The sequence below is a fragment of the Phyllopteryx taeniolatus genome, chromosome 4, assembly GCF_024500385.1.
Source record: "Phyllopteryx taeniolatus isolate TA_2022b chromosome 4, UOR_Ptae_1.2, whole genome shotgun sequence".
Taxonomy (NCBI): Eukaryota; Metazoa; Chordata; class Actinopteri; order Syngnathiformes; family Syngnathidae; genus Phyllopteryx; species Phyllopteryx taeniolatus.
The window spans coordinates 20,260,771-20,286,876 of NC_084505.1; the positions used below are offsets into that span (position 1 = coordinate 20,260,771).

The following is a 26,106-nucleotide window of genomic DNA, read 5'->3' on the forward strand; positions in this document are numbered from 1 at the left end:
AAAATGAAATAATCAAAGTCATTTTATTTTTCTACAAGAATGAAGGCACTGGTCTTTTTGTCTTAATACCCACTTTGATTGATCATCTGTTCAGCTAGCAAGCGACTTCCTGTGAGCAGCAAGATGTCTGAGTCTTTGCTTCAACACGTTACACGCCAACAAAAGTGAATTTAGTGCTTGTAAACCGTTTAAAATAGATATTTAAAATAAAATCTTGGTCCAAAACGAGACCTCAGGACACTTTGCAGACTTGTTTGGATCGATGGTGACTCTTCAAGCCTATGGAGCAAACAGAAAGAGAAATATTATTGAAATAAAACATATCTACATCTCAGTCAGGACAGTTGCGTTCGAATTTGAACAAGAAAAAATACAAGTGAGGTTGTATGTCATGTACTTCTGATTCATATCTGTATAATATGAAGGACTAGTTGAAACACAATGAAGAATTTGGAGGAGAAAATATAGCAGTAGATTAAAAAAAAAAACAGCTGTAATATAACAAGATTTACCAGAATAAAAGTGTAATAAAAATGAGGGGAAACATAAAATATACTGGTCAGTAGTCATTTCAAATAAATATGAATAAAATAAAATAAAAAATAAAGTGAAGTGAAAGTTGACGTGAAATTCAAATAATAAAATATAACCACGACTAATATTTAAGAAAAAAATTCTACACACTCCTGCTCAAATGAAAAAAAAAATGATAATGATAAGATAGATTTTTTCTAAACTTTTCCTATAACCTGTAGAACTCAATTTATTTTTGGGTTGAAAAACTTTTGGAGGGACAGTAAGTATGCACACCCACCCATAAATGGCAGTGTGGCTGTGTTCAGAATTGACCAATCCCATCGAAACTCGTGTCAGCACACACCTGCCACCGTTTCAACTGCATCTGAACAACTCCAAATCAAAGTTCAGCTATTCTAGTAGGCTTTTCCTGACATTTTTGTCGTCACATCTTTGAGCGCAACCCATATGGTCACCAGAGAGCTTCCACACGGCTTCCACAGCATTGGGGGAATCTCCTTGCTCAAAGGTATCAGTCAGGAGAAGAGTACACAATGCACAATTCCCGAGGCATTACGTATACACGGAACACGATCGAGGCTGTCATCGCAAGTGGCCGAACGTCACTTCAAACCTTTTTTTGTCATTTGAGCAAGTTGCGTGTAGACTTTTTATCTCTAGTGTAGGACTTCCTTTCGTAATCTAACCTAACGACGTCATCACTCACTTATGGCGTCTTGCGTGGTGTCGACCGTCTGCGCCAAGTCCGTCCGGGGCCCGAGCGTGGACGGCCTCTTGAGGAGCTTGAGCTTGTTGGGGGGCGACTTGACGCTGACCTCCAGGTGGTCCCGGCTCCCGAGGTGTTCTGTGGACTCTGCGGGGACAGGGCTGGACCTCCCGCTGTTGATGGACAGCTTGCTGGACGACAGCCTCCTGGAGATCTTCTGTCTCAGCGTCAGTCTCTTCTTCTCCTGCGGAACGGCGTCGGGTTTCTTGAGGAATTCCACAGGGGTTTCCGAGGCCAGCGGGCTGAGGCGGTCCAGCTTCTCGCTGCTGGTGACCTGGTCCATGGGCTCGGTAAGCCGCAAGAGCTCAGATGGTCTAGTGGGCCCTTGCAGGGACCTGGCCGGGTGCGGGATATCCGGGAACAAGAGGAAGTACTTGGGGTTGTAGTACTTGTGAGCGGGGACCTCGATGTCGGCTTTGCGGGCGTCTCCGAGGGTGACTTGGAAGCGGGACGTGGTGGCGGGCAGCGGAGGGCGTTTGGGGCCCACCTTGGAGGGCACGGTGGCGCTCTTGATGGCCGGCGGGCTCACGTGGAACTCGCGGAAGAGGTCCAGCTTCTCCGACACGGCGTAGAGCTCGCGGAAGTCCTGGTCGAAGAACTCCACCACCTGGCCCGTCATCACCGTGATGGTGTTGCGGTCCATGCGCGACGTGCACCACGAGAAACTGACGCATGGGAACAACATGCGAGTTAGTGGGACATCATTCGGTTTCCACGACATGACATTGCACTGACAGTAATATAAGCATACTTCTTTAAGGAATGTTGTCATTAAGATTCACTCATTTTGTGAGAAATTCAGGAAAATGTCTCAAAAATGTTTGTCAATTGCAAACTGATTAAAAACGAATTCAAAACTGAAGTCGTTTGTGACTCTCGGTCAATACAAATGCACGAACGTGAGGGGGGGGGGGGGGGATTTAGGATATAGAATTTCGAAACATCCTTTAGTTCTTCAAATGATGCACGTTTACAATGTTTTAACATCATTAACAATTTAAACAGATTACAGGCTTATTTTGCTGTGTGATCTGACATTTTGTGCTTCTAATCAGCCATTTTGTATCTAAATAACATTTTTCATGGGTCGCAAAAACAAAATTGTTGGTGTGTAAATATATATATTTTTGTTGCATAAAGGTAAGGCTGGCTGATATGGCCTTTATATCTGAAATTCCTTCGCAGAAAAATCCCATTTCAGATGTTTTTTCCGCCCCTTTGCTATGAAAAAATAAAGCAAATGACAATCAAACCAAGTTCAGATTGTTTTTCTAGCCCCTTTCTGGGATTTGCTTTCTATCAAACAAGTTTTGAACTGACTTCGTGATTGCCCCTTTCCCCAGGCTCCGTTCTTGGTATACGGAAAATTATTCCACTTGTCTTACCGGTTTCTTTGTTCCCTTAGACGCTTTTTTTGGGGGGAAAAATACTTGTGAGAGGGGTTAGAAACGTCACTAAATGTAGCACCCAAATTGCTAAATTGCCAACACTAACTTCAGATTCTGATTCTGACTTTGGTTTTGTAAACTAGCTCTTCTCTGTTTGCAACCATGTTGTTAGTGTGAGCAGTGCAGGTCAGTGAGGAGGCCAGAAACATTTCAAGAAAAATCCTGACATATAAACTGAAATGAATAGATAAAATGGATGAATCGCCAACATTTACATAAAGGTAATTTTATCACAGAGCCATTAATTGAGCACATTTCCTGACACATTTCTACCATAGCATCGTGAGCATTCCATTCCGTAATTATTCATTACTGCAGTTGATCGGCAGCAGGGAAAATCAGCGCAATCGCTCACATTGTCGTCACTAAATGATCAGAGCAGATGGGATACATGGGATTGTTCCGACGAGCACGTTTTTTATGAGGGACTTGGACACGTGGCCTTTCCTTCTCCTTTTGCTGAATGACTTTACCCAGCTGACACTTTGACAGTGGCGGTAGAACCGATGCCGCTTGTAATTTGATCGTGTCGATCACTGAGCGCTAATGACGCTCTGAAACGGAGCGTTTAAGCGTTTCAAAACTAGAATATCGAGTTGCTGGGTGTGGAAGCGCAGTGAAATTAAGAAGGCTGCAATCACTCTTTTTACTTGTTTGTCTGAACTCCATTTGCTCTCGGTGGAATCAGCTTGACTCTTGATGTTAAATGACACAAAAGTTTTTTCTTCCTGGTTTTTAATAGTGGATGTTTTTCAAATACAAAAATGATTTTAGGGGTGTTTAGTTTATTGTCGCTGTCCAATATAAAGCATGTATGGGCATTTTTTTTTCTTGAAATCCCCAAAACAACGCTTTGTGTTCCAAGCGAGTCATCAAATTTCGCTGCCATGCTCCACCTTCACGCAAAATGAAAAATGGAATTGTTTGCAATGTCACCTCTTTGTCTGGTAAACATGATTTAAATTGGTTAAGAATCGGACTAAATCGCTACGATTAGTTTATCTCTGAAGGACGTCTGGAAAAATGGCCAAAAAGAGACTAAAATGGCTGCCTGATACCAAAATGGCAGACTTCCTGTGTGTTTTTTAGGCCCGGCTTCGTAGAACTTTTTGAGAGTTTAGTCATGATAGACAGACACATTAGCCAAACTTCGTATTGCCAAGTGAAACTGACTTTGGGGGCTTGAACCCCACCCCCCCCCAAAAAAAAAACACGACCGAAGAAAACATACATTTTCATCAAGAGGAACAAATCAAACCGTTCCGCCATGCTCAACCCACATGCATCTAAAATTCAAACGGTTCGCAACTTGGTGTCGTTCCTCCGTCTAGTACGTACGGTTCAAATTTGCTAACTATTGGACAAAATAGTCTTTGAAGGACACCTGGAAAAATGGCCGCTTCAAAGTAAAACAGAAGACTTCCTGTGTGTTTGCAGGCAGGGCTTCTTGAGACCTTTTTGTGAGTCTACTCATGATACACATACCTGCCAAATTTCATATTGCTGAGTGATACGGTCTTCAGGGGCTGCTTTAAAAATACATAATAATAATAGTAATTTTTAAAAAAAGAGCGTGAACGCGTTTGCCACTTGTTTCTAGGCAGGATGCACAAGGCTCAAACATCAAGGCTGCGTAGGCCAATGGGGAATCAATTCCAATGAGGGGAAAATTGCTTTCTCACCTGTAAGATCCAAAGACCACCTTGTCTCCATCCACCAGCATGTACTTGGAGCACATGGAGCCAGGAAGTCTGCCAAATGACAAGTTGAAGCCCACCCCCCTGAGTGTTCGGGCACGAATGTTCTGCAAATCAGAGTTTGGGATTACAAACATATCGTGACGTTAATACACGGAAAGGAGCGTTGTTATCTTTGCAAAGACAAAGTTTCTTCCCGAAAACAACCCGTCACAAGATCAAATAGCTTCAAATGTCAGCCTTCGGTTGGCTCGGTGTCCCGCATTTCTGTGGTAAAGCGAAGCAAGACCGGGAATGTCTTTGAAAAGAAAGCGTCCACTGTCAACCAAATAACAGTAGGCAAATCAATGTCCTCTCACAGTGAAGTCAATCATGAACCTGTATTATGCAAAGGCACATATTTTACATTCAAATAAGTCACGTTATGCCACTAAACAAACATGTCATAAGTATATATATATATATATATATTGAAGAAAAAAAGATGAAGGATAAAGGAGCGAGGATCTATGGGACCAACCCGGCCGGGTTCTACAGCCAGGGATCCTGGTTAAAGGGAGCCATTTTCAACTAAAAACAAAAATGTTTCTGGACGCAGAAGCGGGAGCCAATTGAGCCAAAATGCACCCGCACACTCTCTCCGGTTTAATAGATAATTGTCAAACAATCACATTGAATTTGTCATTCATTTCATTTCGTGTTGGCTGCATTGGTTTTGTTTGTTTTCGTTGCTTTTATTGTGTAAAGCACTTTGTGCTACATTTCAATGTATGAAAAGTGCTATAGAAATCAAGTCTGAACAGTAAGTCACCATTTTGTGTGAACGTAACTTAGTCCAAATGAGTCCAAATAAAGCCCGATCTGAATGAAGCAAGTATCCAACGACTTAATTACCTCTTTGAGGTCTTCGACACGCCCGAAAAAAAAACAGTGTGTTTTTGCAAGTAGGTGTATTCTGGTGAAAAGATTTGTATTTTAGGGGTCGCACCAATACTCACTCAGTAGTGCGCCAGCCTGGAAAGTCCCCCAAAAATTGGAATAAATACAAAAATAAAAGAAATTAGCCCCTATACCAGTTTGACTGATCATCATGAGCTAAGCCGCCATTTCGGGTCATCCATCCATCCATCCATTTTCTGAGCCGCTTCTCCTCACTAGGGTCGCGGGCATGCTGGAGCCTATCCCAGCTGTCATCGGGCAGGAGGCGGGGTACACCCTGAACTGGTTGCCAGCCAATCGCAGGGCACATCGAAACAAACAACCATTCGCACTCACAGTCATGCCTACGGGCAATTTAGAGTCTCCAATTAATGCATGTTTTTGGGATGTGGGAGGAAACCGGAGTGCCCGGAGAAAACCCACGCAGGCACGGGGAGAACATGCAAACTCCACACAGGCAGGGACAGGGATTGAACCCCGCACCTCAGAACTGTGAGGCTGACGCTCTAACCAGTCGGCCACCGTGCCGCCCATTTCGGGTCACTACTTGGGAATTCTCCCAAATGAGACCCAATCAGAAGCAGGTAAAAAGCCTCCAACTGCAGTTTTACCGGTCGACATGAAATTTAGCGGAAAAGTCTATCATAGTAGGACGCACGGAAAAGTCTCAAGGACCATCGCACGAAATTGAACAGGGAGTTGGCCATTTTGGTTTGAAACAGTCATTTTGGATGAATTTCAGGGCTCACACTTTGTCATACTACGACTGAGTGAATTTGTCGAAATGGGAAGTAGGTATCGAAACAGATGGGCAATGTGACATTGCAAACATTTGTTTCCCCTATGCTACACAATAAGGGTGGCCTATGGAGACCAATGTTGGGCTTCCCCATTGACCATCAAAACGCAAAAACAAAAAACAAAGCAGTTTAATATGAGATTTTCAGGCGGTCGCTGAATACAGGTGAACATTTTAAAATTCCACACGTGCGTTGACATTTGTCCCCTAGGTGGGAAACGGTCTCGTCTTACCCGCAGGTGCTGTGCGCCAATCTGCAGCCGAGAGCACATGTCCAGGAAGTGTGGCACGCCATTGTTGTCCAGCAGGATGTAGATGGGCACCGAGCGGCGCCAGGCGGCGTCCATCAGGTCCTGCAGGATCTGGAGGTCCGTCAGCAGGTCCATCACGATGGCGATCACCTGTTATTAGAGGGGGGAACAACACTCCGCTTAAAAGCTCGACAACACACATTACAAACTAACAAACAAAATAATTAAGGATGAAGTATTGGTGTACTGAATGTTACAAGGTTTGGAAATGGAAATGGCCAATTCAGCGCAAAATGGAGGACTTTCTGTTTGCTTCACATTACAGGAACTCCTTGTGTATCTTGACTAGTGAGCAGCATGAATGAGATCAGCTACCGGAAGGTGGAAGCAGGGCTTTAGTTGCAAAATAATGCCTACATGGAAAATGTTAAATATTTGGAAATTTTGAGCCTGATGAACGTCTAGTTTGTTTTTAACTCGGAGTTTTTTTGACAAACTTGTGTTGGAATTATTATATAGAGTCGTTGAGAAATTGTTTAAGGAAATGGATTCATCTCGAAAATTAGATCAAGACTGTGATGCTTGGGGACTGTAAATGAAATGTCTTCTGTTGTATTGTGTCAACGGGAGGAATCGGCATTAATTGGCCGGCCGGATGATTTTAATCGGCCGATATTAGCCCTTTTCAAAATAATCATAATCGGCCAATAAAAGCGGCGGCCCAATAATCGTTGGGACCTCGTATTAACTGCACCATGGTGTTACACTATTAGGTTAACATAAGTGCAAGCACTGAACGACTGAGTAGTTCAATTCATGCAATGGCTCCACTTGCCAGTTTTCCCTAATAACCATAGAAATAAATGGCACATATAGAGACGGACAACCATTCGCACTCACACCGTCACTGGGTGGGATCTGTAGCCACGCTGCCCGCACCGAAGTCAGAGGACTGTACCATTACACAATCAGTGACCTCTAGCTAGTTATGATCAAAATGAAAAGAATGACTAGAAATAACCCAATATAAACCATTTGATCAATTACGCGCACAACGTATGTGTGGTCGATAATGTTACATTTGTAAGTTATTTATGACAACCGCAATCTTGAACAATAGAAATAAACGCTAGAGCTAAAAATCATCCAGTTAAAAAAAAAGAACCCTATACCGCGCTTACCCGCATGCCGACGCAACATACAACACAGGTCATAGGATTGTCCCATTACGTTCCTCTTGCTAGTTATTAACGACCAATGTCATCTTGCACAACAGAGATAAAAAGAGCTACAAAGAATCCACTCAAAAATGAGTCCACAGCACAAGCACCATGAAAATGTCATCTGAGTTAGTGTGACCGCTTCTCTCGCATGTTATTAATAATAGCCCCCACCTTGCACAATAGAAATGAACAGAAAACGACTAGAAATCATCCAAAAAACTTCACAGCATTCAGAATGCACCTGTAATTCATGTGATCGCTCTTGTCTGCAGTTATTCATGAGGACCGCCATCTTGCACAATGAGAAATAAAGAATCTGAAGTGAGAAGCCCAAATCCAAATAACATAGCCTTGGAGCGCACATACTTCTGTGAATGAGAATGAGTTAGTTTATCAGCTCTGATGTCTATTCAGCAGTCCTCACAACGCGGCATCTTGGCTCCGCTGAAAATGTTTGGGGTGAATTTGAGCTCACACATGGAGTGAGGGCCCAAAAAGTGCTTTTGCTCAGCCAGGGACACAGCACCACGGACTCATTTCTTCCTCCTGCTGACACACTCAGCATAGAAGTGGGTCACTCACAGGGTTGTTTCACCGCCTTTATTGTACAACTGAATTCATTAGTTGGAAACTTCTTTCACTTCTCCCCACCAAGCACTCAGCTAGAATTTTAAGTGGCAAAACTTGGCGCTGGGTTTTATCTGCAAATGTACTGTTTATGCGTCCTCCGCCTTGTTCACTGCTTCCTCTTGGAGGAGTTACGACTGGAAAGAACTCATTGCTGACAGCTTCTAGCTTTCCTCAAAAGGAGCCGTTCGCAAACACTCACCAGCCTTATGTACGTCTGCACAACAACAAAAAAAGCTGTCTGAAGGCGCCTCCAGTGTTAAACATTAGATCCATTTCAGGAAACTAGCGGGACTCCCATTTTTAAACAACTTTCTTCCAATAGGAAATAATGTAGAGTAGTAGTGGCCACTCTAGTACAAGAGCCCGCTAAACAACTTCATCACCGTTAATTGTAAAACAACAACAAACTCTTTGTCTTAACATGAATGACAAACGTCAAAGATGTGATGCAAAGGATGTGTTGTGTTCTACATTTCATTTGATGACATTATCAACTGTCATAACTGTAAAAAAATAAAAACAATTTTTTTAAAAAAGCTCACCACTGTTGATAGAATTCAACACGTTCCGTAATCTAGGCGTAGTTTCATGCACCTCATGAATCTCATTTTTTGACCTTTTGAATTGCCAAGTATGTGGCATAAATCCTCTGATGTTAACTGAACATTGTGACATTATGAATTGTCATACAAGTATCAAAAAAGGTTCACCAAGGTCAAATAAAAAACAAAAACAAAAACTACAATAAAAAACAGTCCACCTTCATTTTTTTGGAGATGTGGGAAGAAACCAGAGTACCCGGAGAAAACCCACACAGGCATGGGGAGAATATGCAAATTCCACACAGGCGGGGCCACAATTTTATCCCGGGTCCTCAGAACTGCGAGGCAGATCTGCTAACCGGTTGCCCGCCGTGCCCCCTCAAAAGAAACACAAAAGGAAAAAACAAAACATCCGCCATTATCATTGAAAGCTTGCTGAACTGAGCTATTATGTGATATTACGAGTAGTAATTGTAAAAAGAGGTAAACCACCACAACAGAAGAGTCCAGTTGAGATTGATTAAATGTCCTGGGAATGAAATGGCCTGGAGCAATTGAGAATAATAATAATTTACAGGAACAAGGTTAACCACTGTAAAATAGTACAAGCCCCCCGACAAACACAAAAAGCCAAATAAAAACTCAAACGCGTGCAGTCAATCCTTTGATTCTCGCTAAACCGAAACTCCTACGTAACATTATTCATTGAAATCAGCCAATGTTAAACAGAAAAAAAACATAAAACCAGAAAACAATCTACCTACCGAAAACGCCACAAAAAGAAATAGTGAGACGTACGAAAGTAATTCTTTGAAGCTCTAAGAAGTAGACTTTACACCGATTTTATCGGCCTTATCGGTATCGGCCGATAATTAGCATTTTATGCTGATCGGCCGATTGGCTTTAATGTCATAATTTGCCAATCCGATCAATGAAGACATTTACTCCGCGTCGCCATCGTGTACAGTATATTTGAATCCAAAAGCTAGTTTATTTTTTAGCCTTGTCGCGTGTCTTTTGACGTAGAGCTGTAAATATCTGATGGCCAAGAAAGTTATTTAAAAAAAAAAAAAAACATGTCAGCGGTGTGAAACAGACAACACGTAATGCCCGGATCAGACTACAAGACAAATTTGCTCTATGTCAGAGTACTGCAATAAAACCTTGTATTCCGATACCACCGCATCCCTTTTTTTACGATCATTGGGCTTCATCTTGTCAACTCAAATGGGACCGGATACACTCGTTACCGTGGTGACGACAACAAGAGTGGATCGCGCCGACTGTATTATAAGGACAAAATTGGAAAAAACGTGTGTTGGTGGTCACCGGCGATCAGGACAGGAGAGGACGTTTGTTTAAGGCTTGCTTGAGGCATGTTCACGTACTTTGAATACAATACGGCTCGCAAGCAGGCAACAAAAACATTAGATAGCCTAGCAAGCTAGTGCTAGCACTAACGGTTGTAAGTAAACATGCCGGCGTTCTGTCGAATCATGCTATAAAGTTTCGGTGTGGGTGAAGTCATTTAACTACACTAAGTTAGCAGCCATTATTTCTGTCATGTTGTAATGTTGGTTTGACCTGACTGATTAGAATCCACGATCTGACTAGAGCAGTGATTTCCAATCTTATGGAGCCAAGGAACATATTTTACAATTGAAAAATCTCATGGCACACCAACAAACAAAAATGTCACAAAAAGTGGATACATTAATGACTGCATTGACTTCCTGCCATCTCATAGAAGACCATTCATTTGTTCTGTCTGTCACTGGCATACTGCCTCACTGGCATAAATAGAGGAACAAAGATACATTATTGATTGTAAATGGAATTTGTGGAGCAATTAGAGTATATACGAGTATATACAGTCAATGAACAGGTCATTTAAATAGACACATTCCTCCATCTTGTGATCGGATCGGTTATCGTTTTTTTAAACTCGGTGATCGGCCCCAAAAATCCTGATCGCGTAAAGCCTCGATCAACCAGTTGAGCAGCAAATGTCGATCAACCAGTTGAGCAGCAAATGTACTTTACTGTATTATTCTTTCATATCTACTTTTATACACATTCTTGTTGAGTTGACAAGTCTGAGCTAGTGTGGACTCTGAGCATTTTTTTTTTTCAGTTTTGACGCCCACTTGCTAAAATATTGTGTGTGCATGTCAGGACGCATTTCAGGCTGTCCAACACATAAAAATGACTGGTAAACGTTTATTGAATGATTACACGGTTCAATGATTAAATTCCAAGACATTACTGCAACTTGTCCATGTGGGTTAGTTCCAGTGGTTGTCTTTATTTTTATTGTGCAATGTTTTTTGGGGGAGGAATAACTGGAGAGTCGAGCCAGTTATTTCTTTCACACATACATGTATTTGTATTTTTTTTTTAAACTATAGATTATTTGTAGTCTTTTGATTTATTTCTATTGTGCAGGGTGGCTGTTATCAATAAATGGCGAGGGAAGAGTTTACATAATCATTTGACACGGATGTTGTGCTCATCACCGTGACTTTTTCAAAATGAATTATGGATTATTTCTAGTCTTTCTGTTTATATCGATTGTGAATGGGTGTCCCTTATGAGTAAGTGCCTAAAAGAACATTCGAACAATCAATTGACAGGTACTTACATTGTGTCCATCGTTTTTTTTTATTTTCTATACAGTGGCGCCTCGAGATAAGAGTGTCGCGACCTTCGAGTTTTTTCGAGATACGAGCAGTCGTTCAGCCCGATTTTTTGCTTTGAATTGTGAGTAAAAAAAGTCCGATGAGGGTAGTGAACTCAACTCACTTCACAACAAGCAGCAGTTTGGCAGACTGTGACAAAATCTTCGAAAAGAGGCTTCAAGCTGTGTATTGCCACACTCAGTTGATGTTCTGTCAAACTAAACATCAAACAAAGAGAATTACAGGTGCATTTAAAACAGTCAAAAGTAAAGTCTGTTGAGCCTCATGCTCACAAACAATGCCAAGCGCATAGACGGGCTAACGAATATTTAGGGTGTTTTAACCCTTTAAGAAACGGATATTTCAACACAATCGGTGGAGCAACACATGGAGACAGACAATACAACAACACTTACAGGCATATACTGTAATTCCTATCCTCTACAAAGAACGACTAATATTACTACAGCTTACTGAGAAGCTGTCACTGGAGCCATATATCTGTATGTCTATATTATATTGCCCCAGGTGGCCAAGGGCACACTGGCCATTCAATTGAAGGAAAATTGTGGCAAAAAGTGTTTCAATTCTTTACTTTTCATGTTGTGTTTTATACTTTATGTTTTTATAAAGTGTAATATTAGATAATGCTCTTTTTCTCATTCAAAAACACATTACACATTTTTTTAAATTGCTTTTGGTAGGGTGGAACGGATTAATGGCATTTTCATTTATTTCAAGGGGGACAAAAGACTTGAGATACAAATGTTTTGTGTCACAGAACCAATTAAACTCTTATTTCAAGGCAGCACTGTCTATTTTTAGTATAGATCATTTTTAGTCATTCCATTTATTTCTATTGTGCAAGTTGCTGGTCAATGTGAATAGGAAAAGAAAGAGTGAAAAAAGAGTGACCGCATTCATTATAGGATACGAGTGTCGTGCATTATCATGAAATGCCTACGGGTGAACATTATTATTATTTTTTTTATTTTTTTACTCTGAATCATTTCTCGTTGTTTGGTTTATTTCTATCATGTGAAGTGGGGGTTATAATCTGGGGATGAATGAGGATATCCTACATTTGACCTTAACTGGTCAGAAGACCTATTGCGTTAATCTTGACCCAACCTCAAAAACCCTGAATTATTTATACTCGTTCTCTGGAAATACTATTTCTATTGTCAAAGGTGGCGAGAGAAGCGATCACATAAATCATTTGACACGTATATTATGTTTATCGACTCTTTTTGGACAATGTACTATTTCTAGCCATTCTGTGCCTCGACAAGACAGATTGTCCGTTGATTAGTCAGCAGTAAAGCCTCCGCCTCCTCCCTGTGATGACGAATGAATCGAAAGGGAAACAAAAACCGACCAGTCGTTACAAATACTGGCGATTACGACAATAACCGTAAGGTTAGGCGCTTCCACTTTTGCTTTGAAGATACATCGGAACAAGCGACCCAGTTGAGTTCGCTGAAAGACGGGGTTTTTCCCCCACTGCATTGTCAGCCAGATGATTACCTCTGCTTAGGAGAATTATGTTTATGTAACAGGTAGGGCTGAGCGATATGGCCTTAAAATTAAATCTCTGATTTTAACTGATGTTTTCCCCCTTTGCTAGAAAAAGCAAATGACAATGACATCATTCAAAACAAGTTTTTTTCCCCCTTCAGGGAATCTTTTGATACCAAACAAGTTTTCAAACTAGTCCGCCCCTACCCCACGTCACCCTTTTGCCAAGACATATGCAAACATGATCCTGAATAAATCAGCATTTATAATGCACAACAAATTAACAATAAATGAACTGTCAAACTGCTAGTGGTTAAATGTCTAAAGATTTGTAATCGACGACAACGTTCTGAAAATCGAAGTGTCGAAGTCAAATAATCGATCACGTCATTGATATTACTTAAGCACAGTACAGCGGTCCCCAACTTTTTTTGAACCACGGACCAGTTCCACATAAAGACATACAGTATTTGGATGAACCGTCATAGGGAAACACATAAAAACAAATGATTAAAAATACAACTCACTATTTCACCGGACGTAGTTTTTGCAAGTAGTGTGAGCTCCGCGCATGTTTTTCTCTTCATCGAGATGGCCGCTCTCAACGTGTGTTTCATAGCATGGCGTGTTGTAAGACAGGACATCGTAAGCAGGCTCCCAAAAACAGGAAGCATTTCGCTGTTTCACCGTTTGTATTGGATTTGAGGATAGACCTGCATATTTTGCAAGTGACCGTGCTATTAGTCTTATTGTGTGTAAAAACAACGTTATAGTCCAGAAACGGCAGCAGACGGGATAAGTCTCCATTTAGTTCACTGTAAATTGGCCGATTGGAAGACAAGATGCCAAAAAACGGGATTAGCAATGAATAGACTTTAAGATTTAAACCGATTCACCACTAAAACTACATAACTCGGGTGGCTCATATGTCTGTTGTCCAAGAGTAATGTGTCTTTTTTCATGTAGAATTGTACATGTGAGGTGGGGAAACCTTGGCAAAATATTTGCAGATTGAAAGCATCAAAGGTTTCCAACATGAATAAATCCTTGCTGTAGCAACATATAAATGTTCAGCACAAGTAACACAGTCATTGTCTTCCATCAGGCTCGCAAAAATAATGTGAAAATGATTGCACTCATGTTGTCTGTTTCTTAACGGAAATTGAAACTTGCTTATTTACAAAAGATTGGCTAGCATGGTCGAAAAGTTGCTAACTCGGCAACAACGAATGTGCATTTGTAAATGCTAAATTCTCTCCTCTCTGTTCGCAGCCATGTTGTTAGCGAAAGCAGTGCACATCAGCAAGGATACACTCTGAACTACGGAAGCCGCAAAAACCAACATTTAAAAATTGCAACCAAGACTTGGTAAAAAATTGATTTTCTTTCATAAATAAAACAAATATCTCGCATATTATTTTATATGTCCAAAGAAATTATTTCCCTTTTTTTCCCCCCTTAAATAATCCAAAGCATCCATCCATGCATTTTCTGAGCCGCTTATCCTCACAAGGGTCGCTGGAGTGCTGGAGCCTATCCCAGCTAAAATCGGGCAGGAGGCAGGGTACACCCTGAACTGGTTGCCAGCCAATCGCAGGGCACATATAAACAAACAACCATTTGCACTCACATTCACACTGACGGGCAATTTAGAGTCTTCAATTAACCTACCATGCATGTTTTGGGGATGTGGGAGGAAAGCGGAGTGCCCGGAGAAAACCCACCCAGCCACGGGGAGAACATGCAAACTCCACACAGGCGGGGCCGGGGATTGAACCCCAGTCCTCAGAACTGTGAGGCAGACGCTCAAACCAGTCAACCATCGTGCCGCCTAATCTAAAGCAATAAACTCCAATTACTAAAAAATAAATACAATTTCACAAAACCTTCCAGGATACATGTCCGCATCGACGTTTAACCAGCTCTTCTTTGGTCTGGGACACACCCCTCCATTACATAAGGGCAACTGGGTTACGTGTTTTATTTACCTAATGGTACTCATTCACAAATACACCCCATGCAAACATATTAAGCTCCTTGGCAGAGGTACGAAAGGCATAAAGCTTATTAAAAAAGGTCAATGTATCATAGTGTATTCCACATTACACTTCTTCTTTTCCTTTCAACATGTTTTTAAAGTGTGGCTCCGGTTTCCTCCCACACCCCCAAAAAAACATGCATTCATTGGAGACTCTAAATTGCCCGTAGGTGTGAATGTGAGTGCGAATGGTTGTTTGTTTCTATGTGCCCTGCGATTGGCTGGCAACCGGTTCAGGGTGTACCCCGCCTCCTGCCCGATGACAGCTGGGATAGGCTCCAGCACGCCCGCGACCCTCGTGAGGAGAAGCGGCTCAGAAAATGGATGGATGGATGGATGTTTTTAAAGCAATAAAATAATAGAATAGCGAATATCTGCTAATAATTGATAGCCATTACAATTGCATTGGATTTTTTTTTATTTTTTAAACCAAAACAATTCTTGAATAAGCGGTGATATACACTACCACCAATAAGCATTTTCCACAAAAAACAAGTTTCTTTTTTTAAAACAAAATTTTAAAAACTGAAAAATATTTTAAAAAAATAAAATAAAATAAAAGAATAGGTGAATCCGCGGGTGCAGAACCGCAGATATGCTGAGTTCCACACTGTATCATTCCCTTGACAATCCTTGCTGATGCTGCTTCCTCTATTTGAATATGTTGAATAAAACCAAAGAAAAACAAAACCAAAAGACGCAATTCAATTCTTGGTGGTTTGCTGAGCCGATGTGTCTGGTGAGGTATGCTAATGTCTCGCACAATGCAGGCAAAGTTTTGCATAATTTCAGACTTTTATTTTTTATTTTTTGATTATTTGTAGTATTCAATTTATTTCTACTGTACAAGGTTGTGATTATTATGAATAGCTGCCCATCATGTGATAGGTGCATGCAGTGTTGTGCGTCTTTCCAGTCGTCACGTTCATTTATATTGTGCAAGTGGCAATTATCATGAATAACTTGCAGGGAACTATCGTATTACCAGTAACTGTAGGACATGTCTATGTTGTTGATTTTGGATTCTTTCTAGGTTTTCAGTTTATTTCTATTGGGCAAAACAGCGGTTACCTTTAATAACGTGCAAGGAACAATTAACTGTACACATACAGTACATTGTGCGTGATCCCATTCATTTATTTTTTTACCCTGAATTATTTACAGTCGTTGAGTTTATTTCTATTGTGCAAGGTGACTGTTACCATGAATAAGTGGCGATAGCAGCAATCGCACTAAGCCCGGTATTCATGTCCAAACTGCATAATGTTACAGTGGCTTACAATGTGAACTGTGGACCACTAGCATAATGATATGAAACGTAGTGTATAATATTATTATTATTATTATTATTATTATTGTTGTTATTATTATCCGTGCTCACCTTGCTGGACCCCTGGATGAGCCTGCGCACCACCTCCTTGATATGGGGCCCGTTGTCCTTGGGCGGGTGCGTGTGGACCGCCACACGGGTCACCCCCTTGAAGAAGCCCCAGCTGGGCCAGCCAATGTCCAGCGCCGGCACCTCGGTGTCGGACATCTGCGGCCAGTAGGTGGAGTGAACTCCCGAGTCCGACGACGGAGACGACACCGCCTCCCTGTTACCGTCTGCGGCTTCCTCGTAGAGTTTAAAGTTGTTGTTCACCATTTTAACCTCTCGAGCGGATAAAAAGTCTTTCATGTTGTCGTTCTTGAGTCGCATTTTGAAGGCGCCGTCGCCGTTCTTGAGGAGCTCCTCGACGGCGGCGCGCTGCTCCTCGCTGTAGTAGAACTCCGGCCGGGTCTCCGGCACTTGGACGCCGATGTGGCCGTCCTCCATGCACAGGATTTGGGATTCGGCCATGGCTGGTGTCCGTCCTGTTTGGCCTGCCTGGCTGGAAGGACAGTGGCGGCCGACACGTCAGAAAAGAGCCGGGAGAAAGTTACCTGAGACCGGGGAGTAGAGGAGGGGCGTGGCAGAACTGGGCTGCCTTCACCGACAAACGGAATTTATGTAGCTTCACGCGTCCCAAACTTTACTATTCGAACAAACCAACTTTTTGGGGTTTTTTATTAAGTTATTTTAACTATCCTTTTAATACTTTTTTTCCTCCAGCATTCGACATGCCTACGTTGTGCCTTAAAAGTCCTACAAAACGCTAAGTTTAAAGATTTCCAAGGTGCGCACGAACACCGAACGCAACACTTCTGTGGGGAGTGTCGTTTATGTTGACATGCTGTCCTTTTTTTTTTTTGAGATATACAGAGTATTATTTCAATTGAGCAAAGTCCACGTTTATATGGGGAGGCCGTGACAAATATCACATGATTTTATGGATACCCTGAATTTAAAACAACATATTTCATTTGCCATCACGTTTCAATGTGCAAAAAGTCATGTATTCACGCGCAATATTGAGTACAGTGATAATTCACCAACATGTCGACTCATTACATATATACAGAGGTGGGTAAGAACGCACTACATTTACTCAAGTAACATTTTGGATACAATGTACTTGTCAGAGTAGTTTTAATGAAGCATACTGTTTACTTTTACTAGAGTATTGATGTTAAGAAGAAACGGTACTTTTACTCCGTTGCAATAATCTACATGCCGCTCGCTACTGTCATTTATGAATAATTGTATGCGCGATCTATTTTTAGACTTTCGTCTTGGACTTCCGCGTCCGGCGCCGTTGCTCCAATCCGCCGTGACTACCACAGTAACTCAAATTCACCAATCAAACGACAGACGAAAGTCACATGTCCGCACACAAACTCTTCTATTGGGCTTGGCGGGCCAATCAACATCGTGACAGCCGTGCACGACTCGTGTTTACGTTACAGATTACAACAAAAACAAAAACCAATGGCGCCTACCAGTGTGGTCGCCTCGGTAACGCGCTCTCTAGTATTGTCTTTGTTTTTGTGTTTTTCGTCCGTCTTTGGAGACCTTACACGACTCACTTACACAAGGGGAGACCTGCTAACCATCAAGGAGGCTACTCCGGACTTTCTGTCACCAACTTTCGATTATCCGCTCAGTTTTTTCCCCGAGTTACTCACCGGAGCGGCGTCCGCGGTATTCGGCGCATGGAGACGGAAGCGGCGCCACAGAGGGAAACGGGCCGGCATTCAGGTGAAACTCCACAGATTGGCGTTCCCGTCGATCCACCTCGCGAATGTACGCTCCCTACCCAACAAAATGGACGAGCTTCATCTTCTGTTAAAGACCAGTAAAGACTAAGGACGTTCCGCGGCCATGTGCTTCACGGAGACCTGGCTTTGCGACGCTGTACCCGATGTCGCGACATGGAATCATCGGGGAAAACAAAGGGTGGCGGGATATGCCTCTATATCAACGAAAAATGGTGTACGGACGTCACGGTGCTCAGCACACACTGCAGCCCGCATTTGGAGTCGCTATTATTAAACTGTAAACCATTCTACTCGCCACGTGAGTTCGCATCATTCATACTGGCTGGAGTCTCCATAACGCCTCAAGCTAACACGAACGCCGCATTGCTAACGCTCGCCGAACAAGTCAACAAAATTGAAAAAAAAACACCCGGACTCACCCCTCATTATTCTCGGGGACTTTAACAAAGCTAAACTCAACCACAAACTCCCTAAATACAAGCAGCACATCGACTGTCCTACCAGGGAAAATAACATTTTAGACCACTGCTACACTACGCTAAAAAACGCATACCGTGCTATACCTCGTGCATACCCTGGGCTCGTCTGATCACTGCTTAATTCACTTAATACCGACGTACAGGCAAGAACTTAAATGTGCGAAGCCTACAGTGAAAACAGTCAAAAAGTGGACCAATGAAGCCAAGATGGAACTTCAAAGCTGTTTAGACTGCACAGACTGGAGTGTCTTTGAAAATTCAGCTGGCAGCCTGGATGAATATACGGACACTGTCACATCCTATATCAGTTTCTGTGAAGAGGTTTGTGTACCAACATAATCTTTTCGCACATTCAACAACAACAAGCCGTGGTTCACTGCTAAACTTAAGCAGCTTCGCCAAGCTAAGGAGGACGCATATCAGAGCGGGGACAGGGCCCTGCATAATCCAGCTAGAAACCAGCTGACTAAAGAAATTAACATTGCAAAGAGGAACCATGCAGCAAAGTTGGAAAAACAGTTTAGCGAAAACGACTGTAAATCAGTCTGGCATGCATTCCAATCGCTGACTAATTACAAGCGACGATCCCCCCAAGCTGAGAACAATAGCACACTAGCCAACGACTTGAATACCTTCTACTGCAGATTTGAAAAGGACACTTTCACACCACACACCCACCCGGCCGCACCCGCGACCACAATCACACCTCTGACTTCTGCGTTAACCATCCATGAACAGGATGTGAGACGCATCTTCAAACAACAGAAGATTAACAAAGCGGCAGGCCCGGACCACGTGTCCCCATCCTGCCTCAAAGTCTGCGCGGACCAGCTCGCTCCAGTCTTCACTCAGATCTTCAATAGATCTCTGGAAATGTGCGAAGTTCCATCCTGTTTCAAACGCTCCACCATCATTCCAGTCCTCAAGAAACCTACGCGAGGATCCTGTTCGTGGACTTCAGCTCAGTGTTCAACACCATCATCCCTGAACTCCTTTCATCCAAGCTTCTCCAGCTCAGCGTCTCACCTGCCATCTGCCAGTGGATTTACAGTTTTCTGACGGGCAGGACACAGCAGGTCAGGCTGGGGGAGGCCACCTCATCCACACGCAGCATCAGCACTGGGGCGCCCCAAGGTTGTGTCCTCTCTCCGCTGCTCTTCTCTCTCTACACGAACGACTGCACCTCAGCGAACCCGACTGTCAAACTCCTGAAGTTTGCAGGTGACACCACTGTCATCGGCCTCATCAAGGACGGTGACGAGTCTGCATATCGACAGGAAGCGGAGCGGCCGGAGCTGCGGTGCGGCCGACACAACCTGGAGCTGAACACGCTCAAGACTGTAGAGATGATCGTGGACTTCAGGAGGCATCCTTCGCCACAGCTGCCCCTCACGTTGTCCAGCTGCCTTGCGTCAACCGTCGAGACCTTCAAGTTCCTGGGAATTACAATCTCTCAGGACCTGAAGTGGGCGACCGACATCAACTCCGTCCTCAAAAAAGCCCAGCAGAGGATGTACTTCCTGCGGCTTCTGAGAAAGCACGGCCTGCCACCGGAGCTGCTGAGACAGTTCTACACAGCGGTCATCGAATTGGTCCTGTGTTCTTCCATCACAGTCTGGTTTGGTGCTGCTACAAAAAAGGACAAACTCCGACTGCAACGGACAATCAAAACTGCTGAAAGGATTGTCGGTACCTCCTGTAGTATATTTCAATAGTAATGAAACCAGACCTCCTTTGAGAGGGTCAAAGGGTGGGAGACCGGTATTCACTCCAACAATCTTTTGTTTGCACGTCTAAATCCCAGGACATCCTTAAATCAGTTATATGGATAGTGGGGTTTCCGGCTAATCCTCGACCGAAACCTGACCGGTCTTTACAACCGGGGTGAGGTCATCAGAGAGGACTGGTTTTCATTATCGCAACCAAGGGCCCCAAGGAGGGGGAAATTGACAGAATAAAGAGACAGGGGAGTGGAAGTCCAAATATGGTCATGAGGAGCAGCATCCTTCCGGATGCTACCAGGGAGGGGGCTAATTCCACGCCCAGAGAATTAGAACCTTGCTAAACTGAGATCCCAGGGTTTTCGGGGGCTTTTTCGTCGTTCTGGCAATGGATGGAGCAGCTGCTAAGACACTAAGGCTTGTTCAATAAATCGAATTAGCCCAAACGCCAAGTGTCTCGAAGTCTTCATTCACCCCATGCCAGACGGAAGTCGGAGTTCTCCCGGGAGACCAACGGCTCGGAAGCACAGGCGAACGAAATTAACCACAGGTGTCTCCTGGCGGTTAGAACCCATATTACGGAGTTTGCAAGTTCTCCCCGTACCTGCGTGGGTTTTCTCCGGGCACTCCGGTTTCCTCCCACATCCCGAAAACATGCGTGGTAGGTTAATTGACAACTCTAAATTGCCCGCAGGTGTGAATGTGAGTGCGAATGGTTGTTTGTTTGTATGTGCCCTGCGATTGGCTGGCAACCAGTTGAGGGTGTACCCCGCCTCCTTCCCGATGACAGCTGGGATAGGCTCCAGCACGCCCGCGACCCTCGTGAGGAGAAGCGATTAGGAAAATGGATGGATGGATATAAAAATGACCATTCCATTGTAAGTGACAACGACAACATGTCAACAAGCAAAGCGATGTTACTCTCTTTAATGATGTGTTGATGTCACAGGAATCCAGGTAGTGATAACATTTACGCTTGTAAAGAATATCGACCTCCATGAGAAGACAAAGACTGGGCTATTCCTTGAGTAAGACCCCATGTCACAGGATGTCTGTGTCAAATTAGATGAACACTTAACCAGATAAAACTCGTTCTCTCCCCCTCGTAAAGCCTCAAATTGACAAAGGCTTCATTGTGGAAGACTCCCGGAAGGCCAGGAGACCTACAGGTCCCCTCGTGATCCTCACCCTGCAACCGGGGGGAGAAGGAATGGCTTGATGACGTGCAAAAAAAGGGAACAGGAGCCTCATGTACAAAAGGTGCGTACGCACAAAAACGTGGCGTCCGCTCCTTTTCATGGTAAAGTTCAGATGTATCAAGAGTGATATGACCGTGGAAATGTGCGGTCCCTCACGCCAACTGCACGGCTGGCGTACGCACGTTTTTGCAGCTTTTGGTGCTTTGGCGACACTTAGAGGTGATGCTGGGAAAATGTTCTCATAAATCTGCACACCAGAGACGCATGAATAATTAGCACTGAAGAACAATTCATGCCCGGCAACGTTTGATTTCTGACTGAGAATGACTGAGAATTCATTTGTTAACCAGTGTATTTAATTAACCGCTGATATTTGTGAGGACACCTATTAATTGATCGAGGCGATCATTTATGCTGCCTATTGCCCTCACAATCGCTTCGTGACTCCAGCACATGCACTAAAAAAAAAAAAAAGGGTCCTTTGAATTGACTTCATTTGAACATGTACATCGGTTGCACATGATTAAAATGTTTAAATTGACATAATTTACCCCTCTTCTTTACCCCTAAAAAAACAATTTATTTTTCAGCGTGTCCACGGAGTAATCAAAAAGGAGTCACAGTTTTTGATATTCTCTTTGATATGCTGATGTGCTTCTATTTGAATTCAAAAGATTGATTACAAATACCACATACAACATTTACGCATGAACCTTTATCTCACAGGGCTGAGTGTAGGTTACTGTATGAGCACATTTGTTATCCATCCATCCATTTCCTGAGCCGCTTCTCCTCACTCGGGTCGCGGGCGTGCTGGAGCCTATCCTAGCTATACTCGGGCAGGAGGCGGGGTACACCCTGAACCGGTTGCCAGCCAATCGCAGGGCACATAGGAACAAACAACCATTCGCACTCACAGTCATGCCTACGGGCAATTTCGAGTCTCCAATGAATGCATGTTTTTGGGATGTGGGAGGAAACCGGAGTGCCCGGAGAAAAGCCACGCAGGCGCGGGGAGAACATGCAAACTACACACAGTCTGGGCCGGGGATTGAACCCGGGTCCTCAGAACTGTGAGGCTGACGCTCTAAGCAGTCATCCACCGTGCCGCTCACATTTGTTATGAGTTCTAAAAATACATGGTATTAACCTTCTGGGGTGATCATCGTCAGCCACGTCCTCCGATTACCCCTGAGAGAGCAGCGTCACCCACGATCGCAGCGATTCTCTCCTCGAACGGGGTGAGGCCCTCCGTGCCGGTTCTTCCGCCTTTTGTTGGCCACACTTTGGCGGTGAGCAGCTTTCCTCCGCTTCACATCCACCTTAATGTCTGACCACTTCTTTTTTTAGTTCAGCGTGTGCACGCTATTCTGTCTCCACAGCATTGACAGCCGCACACGCGCCGTCCCATTCGCTCCTCTTTCGCGTGTTGTTAACGCCGGAGGACAGCGTGCCAAAGAGGATTTTCTTGCGTTCCTCCACTTCATTGAGCAACTTCACATTCAGAAAAATTCTTTTTCTTCATTTCCTTTTTTTCTGATCATGCAGATCGGAATCTCAGGTTCAGGGTTCAATTAAATGTGATTTGCATATTCAAATGTGGGCGTGGACAGGGACGAGTCGGCTACTCCATGCGCGCTCATTTCCACGTTGATCGGAATGTACGAAGGAAACGTGCATGGATTCATGAGTACGCAGAGTTTCATACATCTGAATATTTTTGTGCGTACGACGCTTTCTGGATTTGAGCGTACGCCGTGTTTTAGTAGGAAATCCACGCAAGTCTTGGTACATGAGGCCCCAGGTCCGAGGGGATGCCGTGGATCCTGAAAACGTGCTCAACCAACAGCTTAGCAGTCTCCAGGGATAAAGTGAGCCATCTTTGAAATCCTGTCCACCACACTTAGGACCACAAAGATGGCCTGACAAAATCCACAGCAATATGGGACCACAGGCGGGAAGGATTGGGGAGCGAACAGAGAAGGTCGCTGGGGATCGATGAGAAGTCTTGCAGTGGGCACAGACTGGGCAGGTAGCAACAAATTCTTTAACGTCTTTGTGAAGACCTGGCCACCAGAATCTCTGGGAAACCAAAAAACTTGCCCGACTGACTCCCGGGTGACACGCCAACTTAGATGCATGTCCCCATTGAAGCACCTCCGGGCCCAACGCCGCCGGGGCAAAATGTTTGTCGTTCGGGCAACAGTCAGGAACCTGTACCATTTGTCAACGCCTTGGCCACCCATTTCTCAACCTCCTATTGGAGTCATCCCACAATATGGACCACGGGTATGATCGTTTCCAAAGGTTGGCCCTCAGATGACGACTCGTGGATTCTAGAGAGAGCATCTGGCTTGATATTTCTCAAACCTGGCCTGTAGGTGAAGACGTTTAAGTGAGTTAGGAACAGGCCCCATCAAGCTTGATGGGAATTTTGTCTGCGTGGAGAACAGAGGTACGCAAGGTTTTTATGGTCCATGAACACCTGGAACGGAACAGCAGCCCTCTCCAGCCAGTGCCTTGACTCCTGCAGTGCAAGGACAATAGCCAGCAGCTCCCTATTATCCAAATCATAACGCTGCTCAGCTACAGTGAGTTGAAGAAGAAGAAGAAGAAGGCGCAGGGGTGAAGTCTCCGGTCGACCGGGGATCTCCGGGACGGGACAGCCCCCGCAGCTGAATCCGAAGCGTCAACCTCAACAACAAAAAAATGCACTTCGGGGTTAGGGTAAATCAGAATGGGCGCACTGGTACACGACGGGTTAAGATCATCAAAGACCGATTCAGCTTCTCAGGTCCACCTAAAAGGGACTTTTGAGGACGTAAGCTTTATCAGCGGTTCCTCCCTGCTATTGAAGTCGCAAATTAATCGCCTCTAGAAGATGGCAAAACCCAGAAATCTCTGCAGTTGCTTCCTCGGCCACGTCACCACAGCCTGTATTTTGTTTGGATCAGCTCTAAATTGGCCAATCTCTAAAGTGAACCGAGGTAGAATCGAAGTCACATTTTTTCAGCTTTTACATACAACCGGTTTTCAAGGAGGCGTTGCAGAACTAGGCGGATGTGCTGGATATGTTCACGACGGTTCCTGGAACAAATCAAAATGACATTGAGATAAACAAAACAAAAGCGGTTGCTCATGTCACGGAGGACATCGTTAATTAAGCTCTGAAAAACAGCAGATGCATTAGTCGGCCCAAACGGCAAAACGAGGTATTCAAAGTGGCCCAATGGTGTGTTAAATGCGGTTTTCCACTTCTCTCCTCCTCTAATTCTCACCAGGTGGTATGCGTCGTGAAGAATAGTCGCCGAATGTAATAAAGAGAAGGCAAAGTCCATGAGCGCAAATGGGTATATGTTTTTAACAGTAATGTTAAGACAACGGTAGTCAATACATGGACATAGTGTGTAATCTTTCTTGTCTTTAAAAAAGAACCCCGCACCCACGGGAGAAGGTGAGGGACGAATGAACGCCGAAGCCAGAGACGAGGAGCTAGATTCTGTTCAGGTATAAGGTCAAATGGGCGGTGTGGCGCAAGTGACTGAGCCTCATCCTTGCGAAAGACCTTTCGCAAATCATGGTACTCAGCAGGTTCATTGGCCAAATTAATCTGCTCTCTCACCTTGTTAGAAGGCGAATGACAAGAGCCTGCGGGCCGAAGGCAGGTAGCGTGACAAAAAAACCCACTCCAATTTTCAATCCTTGGTTTCTCCTAATTAATATATGGATTATGAAGTTTCAACTATGGGAGACCTAAAACTACCGGCGCACAATGTGAGGGCATCACATTCAAGCGCATGGCTTCGTGGTGATTGCCCAACAGTCTAAGCGATAAGGTATCAGTACAATGAGTGACCACGCCAGAGGGTGCCCATCAAGGTCAGTAACCTCCTTGGGAACATCCAGAATCAGAATCATCTTTATTTGCCAAGTATGTCCAAAAAAAACACACAAGGAATTTGTCTCCGGTAGTCGGAGCCGCTCGAGTACGACAACAGACGGTCGATTGACAGAGAACACTTTGGAGACAGAAAGACATTGACTGACAAAAAAATCAAAAACCCGTCACTGAGCAATAAAGGGTTGCTCGTTGTCTGGTAATGCTGGTACATTTTTTTGTTTTGTTTGACAATTGTGCAAAAGATGCAGAGTCCTCTAGCAGTTCGAATGACTAACATTGCAATAGTGCAGCGCAATGAAGATTGTGCAAAGGGCGCCGAGACTTCAACAGAGTAGTGCGATAATCTGGGACAATGTTGATTGTGCAACTGTTGCAGATACTCCTCAATCAGTGTGCAAATGGAGCAGATGCTACTCTGGCATGAGTATTGGCCAGTATTGGTCAACAACAGATCTGGCAATGAAATCATCACTCCAAAATCTCTGTATCTTTAATTGTGTGCTATTGTGAATGTCAACAACAAAACTTACTGGACTTTGAAAACAATAGTCAGACAAAGCATTCATGTGGTACTATCAGTAAACCAACAGAAAGGACCATGT

At 43.8% G+C, this 26,106-nt stretch overlaps 1 protein-coding gene across 4 annotated transcripts in view; it reads right to left on the reverse strand.

Annotated features, from left to right (window-relative positions):
- Positions 1–4: 4 nt before the first annotated feature.
- Positions 5–26,106, reverse strand: part of LOC133476691 (protein FAM83F-like) — a 27,836-nt gene continuing 1,734 nt past the window's right edge. For 2 of the 4 annotated variants that reach the window (XM_061770411.1, XM_061770410.1), the window contains 5 exons: positions 16,448–16,937; positions 6,420–6,587; positions 4,434–4,555; positions 1,244–1,968; positions 5–279 (listed from right to left, as the gene is read on the reverse strand). In XM_061770411.1, the coding sequence (XP_061626395.1) occupies positions 233–279; positions 1,244–1,968; positions 4,434–4,555; positions 6,420–6,587; positions 16,448–16,906 (1,521 nt within the window). In that variant the 5' untranslated portion in view covers positions 16,907–16,937 and the 3' untranslated portion in view covers positions 5–232. Of the gene's footprint in view, positions 280–1,243; positions 1,969–4,433; positions 4,556–6,419; positions 6,588–16,447; positions 16,938–18,111; positions 18,214–26,106 lie in introns of those variants that run through there. The other 2 variants (XM_061770409.1, XM_061770412.1) reach the window with 2 other exon arrangements.